At 34.7% G+C, this 6,582-nt stretch overlaps 1 protein-coding gene across 1 annotated transcript in view; it reads left to right on the forward strand.

Annotated features, from left to right (window-relative positions):
* LOC109371962 (putative selection and upkeep of intraepithelial T-cells protein 1 homolog) overlaps window positions 1-5,306 on the forward strand; it is a 141,870-nt gene extending 136,564 nt beyond the window's left edge. The window contains exons 7-8 of the mRNA XM_019624746.1: window positions 2,790-2,918; window positions 5,165-5,306. Coding sequence (XP_019480291.1) covers window positions 2,790-2,918; window positions 5,165-5,175 — 140 coding nt within the window. The 3' untranslated portion in view covers window positions 5,176-5,306. The remainder of the gene's footprint in view (window positions 1-2,789; window positions 2,919-5,164) is intronic.
* Window positions 5,307-6,582: the final 1,276 nt, after the last annotated feature.

The following is a 6,582-nucleotide window of genomic DNA, read 5'->3' on the forward strand; positions in this document are numbered from 1 at the left end:
CTGAAGTGTACCTGGCGTATAAGATGACCCCCCACTTGGAGGCATATTTTTCAGGGCCAAAAAATCGTCTTATACGCCGGCAAATACGGTATTTTGTGTTAAAATGTGATTCTAAGTAGGTTGTAGAAAGTTCAGTACATTTATTTCAATCCCTTGTACAACCATTAAAACCAAACAAACAATAACTGTACAAACTACTAGAGTAAAAACACAAAAGATAAATTAAAATGTAAAAATAGAAAAGTTGAAAGGACCCCTAAAATGAAGGAAAGGAGAAACAGAGAAATAAGAACTAGAGAAAATAAATAATAAAATGGTAGACTTAAATCCAAAGATATCAATAATTACATTAAATGTAAATGATCTAGTTTTGTCAATTTTTTCTTTTACAATTATAAAATTGATAAACTTTACTGGTGAAAGAAAGCATTAATCATTACAGTGTAGCTAGTAATGCTTTGCCTTAGCATCTATTTTATTCATTAGTAGTATGGCTACACCAATAAACTTATGGCTATTATTTGCATTGTATATCTTTTTCTAATTTTTCATTCAATCTTGTAAAATATTTTTTATTTAAACTTTTCTGCATGCTTATGCTTTTATGTCCCTCTTCCAAAAAGCATATAATTAGATTTTAATTTTTTAATCTATCCTGTCTGACAATAACTGTCATTTAAATGGATCATTTATATCTTCTGCTTATTGATATTTCAAATCTCTAACATTATTTTGTGCCTATTGACCTTCCTGTTCTATCTACATATTTCCATTTTTTTATGTTTATTTTGTGTATTTTTAATAATTTCATTTTCCTTTTTATGGTTTTAATTATTCCATCTGTTTTCACTTATAATTGATATATAATTTATATAGCATTTCTATTATTTTAGTGGTTCCCTTAGAAATTATAACATGTATACTTAACTTGTTAAGTCTGAAGTGAATTAATACCTTAAACATTCTCAGCACATTAAAAAAAGAAACCCAAAGCTTGGAATAGTTTAATAACATTTAGCCCCATTGAGTTACATACTATGTTGCTGGGGATTTTAGTTCTATGTAATTTTAGCCTCATGGGAGGTTATTGTAATTATTGCTTTATATAGCATTGCATATTTATATTTATCTATATATTTCAATGTTTTTAATCTTTATTCTTTCTTCCATGTTAGACTTTACAAATACTAACACATTTAGTAGTCTGTTGGCCTTTACCTCACCTTTATTTCAATCAGTACAGAATTTTAGGTGGACTTAATTTTTTTTCCAGCGCACTGAATATATTATTTCACCATTTTGGCTTCCACTGTTCCTATTCTATTGAGAAATCTGTCAGTATGATTGTGACTCTTGACTGTGAACTGCTTTTTCTCTGCTTGATCAAAAGAGTTTCTATTTGCCTTTGTGTGTGTGTGCACGGTGCCTGTGTCAGATTCCTTTTATTTTTCGTAATAGGAATTTGTTGGGCTCCTTGATTTTCTTGATTAGTGTCTTTTACTAGATCTCAAATGTTTTCAACTACCATTGTTTCAAATACTTCCTTTTCTCCATTCTTTAACTCTCCTTCTTTTACCACTTTACAACTATCATCAGAACTCCTGCTTCATCCTATATGTCCCTTACTGTTTCTTAATTGTTTTCACTTTTTCTCTCCATGCTTGTATCTTTCCATTTATTATCCAGTTTACTAGTTATCTCCTGAAATATGACTAATATGTTGTGGGACCCATCCTTTGAATTCTTAATTTCAGGTATTATGTTTCAATACCATCAGTTCTATTTACTATGTTTTTAAATGTGCTATGTCTCATATTACTTTTTATTATTTTCTGTCCTGCAGATGTTTCCTAGCTTGTCTCTTTCAATTTTTGAAATATTATTTATATATATATATGTGTGTGTGCGTGTGTATGTATGTGTGTGTGTGTGTGTGTGTGTGTGTGTTTTATAAGATTCTGTCTCATAATTGAAATATCTGTTTTGCATCTGTTTCTGACTTTTGTTGAATGTTGTCTTTGTAGCTCTAATTTATTTAACAGATATTTAATAAGGGCCTATATGTACCAGGCACATTTCCAAATATGGGGGATTCAACAATTAACAAAAAATTAAAAGACCCTGACCTTCTTCTGGAACTTACATTTTAGTGACAATGTTTTGCATTAGTGACATGAAAACTACCATCTCCAACTTCTCTATTGGTCCTTCTAGGGTCTCATCATAATGACAACATTTTAAAGATTTGAACTGAGTAATCATGGCTCCTTTATCATCATTTGTTGCTTAAAAGGACTAACTTTGAGCTTCTTCAATATTATAATCATATCCAGTGCACATTGCATATTCAGATTTTGTCTTCTAACACTGAGTTGCAATTACATACAATTTTGTTTTATCAAACTGCTCAGAGGTCCAATTTGTTATCTCTATGACATTTCTAGAACATTTTGCCTCTATAGCTCCTAATCAAGGGTATGAAAGGGTGTCTGTGGATAAGTGAGGAGCTGCCTTGCTCAGCCTAAATTTTATCACCTTCTGGCTCATGTAAACTACCAAGTTTTATCCTGTCATAAAGCCTGGAGTTGCAATCCCAAACTAGGCCCAGAAAAACAAGTAAATGAGGTCTCGAAGGTAGATTTTCCTTTGCCAATGCTCCCCTTTCCCCTTGTTAAGTGGGCTCTACACATCTGTTTCCTTTATTTGTACATCTTTTCCAGTCTCTATTTTGTTTTGTTTCAAAATATATATGTATATATAGTTTTTAAAATATTTTTTCTTTTTTCCAGTCTCTGTCTCTGTTTTAGAAGACCTGTCCCCATTTTATAGTACTTGGATGTATGATATGTCTTACATCCTGTCTGTACTGATGTGTTTTTTCACCATACTCATATTTGGCCTACTTTGCACTCTGAAAGGTAAGTGAGACAGCGAGGGTAGGAGCCCTGACAATGTTATCTCCTATACCTCCACCAGAATCCCTTGTATGCTTAGCCTGCACTCTGAAGTTTCTGTCATAGGGTCAAATAAGCTCTAGAAGAAAAAAAGAAAAACATAGCTTGGGTTACCCATGCTACTTGGGTTATCAGCAAGTAGAATGGAGACACTTTAGGACTTACCTCATGACTTTCTAAGTGCTCATTCCACTAAATTCCCAAATCCCCCTTCACTGATAAAAGAACACAGAAGTGTGAGAATAAGGGCTTTCTCATTTATATTGAAGACTCAGTGGCACCAGAGAAAGACCTCAGCCCAACCACAGCTAGCTGTTGAGCAGTTAATTGTTGAAAGTTTGCTGCAGATCCACAAGGAAGGTTCTCTTGGACGTTTCCACGGAACTCTTCATTCAACTACAGCTTATGATATGGTAACGAAGGCACATGTACAGGGAAGGGTAGCATGCCATCCAAATCATGAGCAATTCCCACGTAAGAGTCACATATAAGCAAAAAGAAAGAGCAGATACAATAGCAGAAGAGAGAGAGCAACCAATGGAGGCTTATTTTATACCGTTCTGAATGCCATGGCTCCAAACCCTAATCAATTACTCAATCATTGCACTTGTCTGGGACTAATAAATAAATGTAGTTCCTTTAAGGATCTGGAGGTTATATAGTGAGGAAGAATTGAGACAACACCTAAGCTTCCTGTTCTGCCTTTCTAACCCTATGAATAAAGCCTCAAAAAGAATACCCCACTTGCTGAAACTTTTCTCATTTTGCTTGAAGTTTGATGTTTAATTCTAGAAGCCTTTCCTACCATGTGGGTCATAGATACCTAAACTTTAGTCTTTTTTTTTTTTGTAAGCATTTCTTCCTATTCTGGATATTGGGAATAGAAAAAGGTAAAGACATTTGGGCAGAGTTACAGAGCCTGAATTCTTGCATCTTGTTATTTCCTATCCACTTATTACACCAACAATATTCCCAAGGGAAATAATGAACATAGATATGGCTAGGGATATTGCTGCTCCTTAGTATTAAGAACTTCCTCCAAATAAGTTAAACCTCAATAAGTGGAGATTGGTCCTATTTAAATGTAAGCCTCAGACCATGAACTAAAATGGCACCAAATAACTTAGATCCATAAATTCAACAAAAACTTACCCTGTTGACTTTACCACTCCCATTGTAAATGAAAGGTAGTCCAAAAGAGCACAGCAGTCAGAAAGAAACTCAGGACAAGGACAAGGGAGGCAAGAAAAAAGTATGTTTGCCCTAATTGAGGTTTATATTTAGGCTCCGCTTCCGGTCAGAGATGGCGATGAAGGCAGATGTACAGGGAGAGGTAGCATACCATCCAAATTATGAGCAATTCCCATGTAAGAGTCTCATGCCAGCAAAAAAGAATAGAAGTAACAGCATAAGAGCCAGAGAGGGCTGTGCTCACGCCAATACAGGCTCTTTTTATCCCCTTCTTGCCACTGCTTAAGGGTTTTCTCTTCTGTCTAAAAACAGATCATGTAAATTCCATTTGGTGGTGTTCAAGCACTCACTAATGCCCTAAGCCCTTGAACCAAATGTGTTCTGTTTTGAGAGGGGCCAAATTGTGTGTCTTGTCCTGGCTTGTTTCTATCTAAGTCAAGCAATTGTAAAGGAATCAGGCTTCATGTTTTTAGACTACAATTGTCAAAGTAATGAGTCATAGCTGTAACATCTGAATTCACATTCTACTGTCAAACCATATCATTTAACTTTTTCCTTAACAAATACATTTTAAACATCCCAATGTGGAATTAGAACTGTATCTGTCTTGGGAGAGACACCACTCCCTTACCTAGATGGTATACTCCAAGTTTATGATAGGCAGCCCTCAGATTTTGTCATTTGTATGATATTAAGCCAATATTTTTACTGCTCTATCTGTATCTCTTTATCCACTCAATGCTTCTTGAATGGCATATGTAAGTAACATAAAATGGTTGCTGATACTGGTTTCTGCTCTAGAATTTAACTCTATAAAACATTACAATCAAAGGGGTTCTTTTCTCTCTCCAATTTTTTCCTGTCTAGAAAATATAGATCTTGATCTTGATCTTCATTGTCCTATGAATGTCAGGTTGTACCATCATGACCTTTGATGTACATGCCTTCCCCATACCTTAAGTTTAATTAGGATTGAATCCATATACATTTAATAACAACACTTGCTGCTTCCTTAACAGGTTTTCTATAATCACGAACATCTGACTCTTCATCTGAAACACAGGACACTTGAGGACAGCAGAACCAGTTATATAAAACTTTGAGAAAAAAGCATTCTGGGCTAAGGGCCTATAGTTTTGTGCAAAGTCAAATAACGAGCAATGTGTGACAACAAAATAAAAATTTTCATAGATATTTTGTAGTCTTTGAATGCATTTATTACATATGTATCTTCCTTGTAAATTACATGAGAAATTATCTAAGCCAAATGTAATTGTACTATAATGAAGATCTCAAGCAAGGGGAGTGTCTATAGGTAGAAAAAGTGATAAGCTAAGAAACAAACATATCACAAAATCTAAATGTTTCCTTGAAATAATCCCTGTGTACCATAATCAGATATATAAATGGACTAAAATCTTTGATTTTCAAACTGAAACTCAAATTGGAAGAAATTACAAAATAGAAAATGTTTGATTTTCAGGACTTATGCTGTGATGGTTAATTTTATGCATCAACTTGACTGGGCTATGGGATGCCCAGATAACTGGTAAAACATTATTTCTGGGTGTTTTTGTGAGCCTGTTTTTGGAAGAGAGTAGCATTTGAATAAGTAGACTGAGAACAGCAGATAGCTCTCATCAGTGTGGGCAGGCATTAGCCAATTCAGTAGAGACCCAAATAGAACAAAAAGATGGAGAAAGGGCAAATGTTCTCTCTTCTTGAGTTAAGATGTCCATATTCTTCTGCCCTTGGACATGAGAGCTCCTGATTTTCAGGCAATTAGCTTTGAATTGGGAGTTACATGACTGGCTCCCCTGGTTCTCAGGACTTTGGACTTGCACTGAATTATACCACAAGCTTTCCTGGTTCTCCAGCTTGATGATGGCAGATCACAGGAGTTCTTGTTCTCCAAAACCAAATGTTAATTTTTATAATAAATTTACATATAATGTCAGAAAAGGATAAGATTGATGTGGACCTAACACCTCAAAGACAGGTTTTTGGAGTATGTGGGATCTGAATTGGACTTTTAAGATATTTAATGTTTTGGGTTTAGAAAATAAACTAGAGGAAACACCCAGTGATGCTAAGGAATAGAATTTTTGTTAAAATTTTTTTTAAATGGATTGTTTTTAAGCAGTCTTGCTTCTCTCCTAAGTTCTTGTTAATTTAAAAAGGTCTCCTGCGAGATCTGCATGGTTAGATCAGAACTAGAAACACGCAACTATAGTTCTCAAAATAGAGTTAAACGAGTTTTGGAATTTGAAGTGCTGAGTTCAGCATATTTTGATAGAATTAATCTTAGTATAAAAAGAGACAAAAAAAACTTCCTCTCTCTCTCTTTCTCTCTCTCTCCCATCCCCTCTTCCTCTTTTTCTCTTTCTGTGTGTGCGCACAGAGAAGGGGTCCTGAGGGCACACAGTGATGTGGTGGT

This window comes from Hipposideros armiger, unplaced genomic scaffold (assembly GCF_001890085.2).
Source record: "Hipposideros armiger isolate ML-2016 unplaced genomic scaffold, ASM189008v1 scaffold_605, whole genome shotgun sequence".
NCBI classification, from domain to species: domain Eukaryota; kingdom Metazoa; phylum Chordata; class Mammalia; order Chiroptera; family Hipposideridae; genus Hipposideros; species Hipposideros armiger.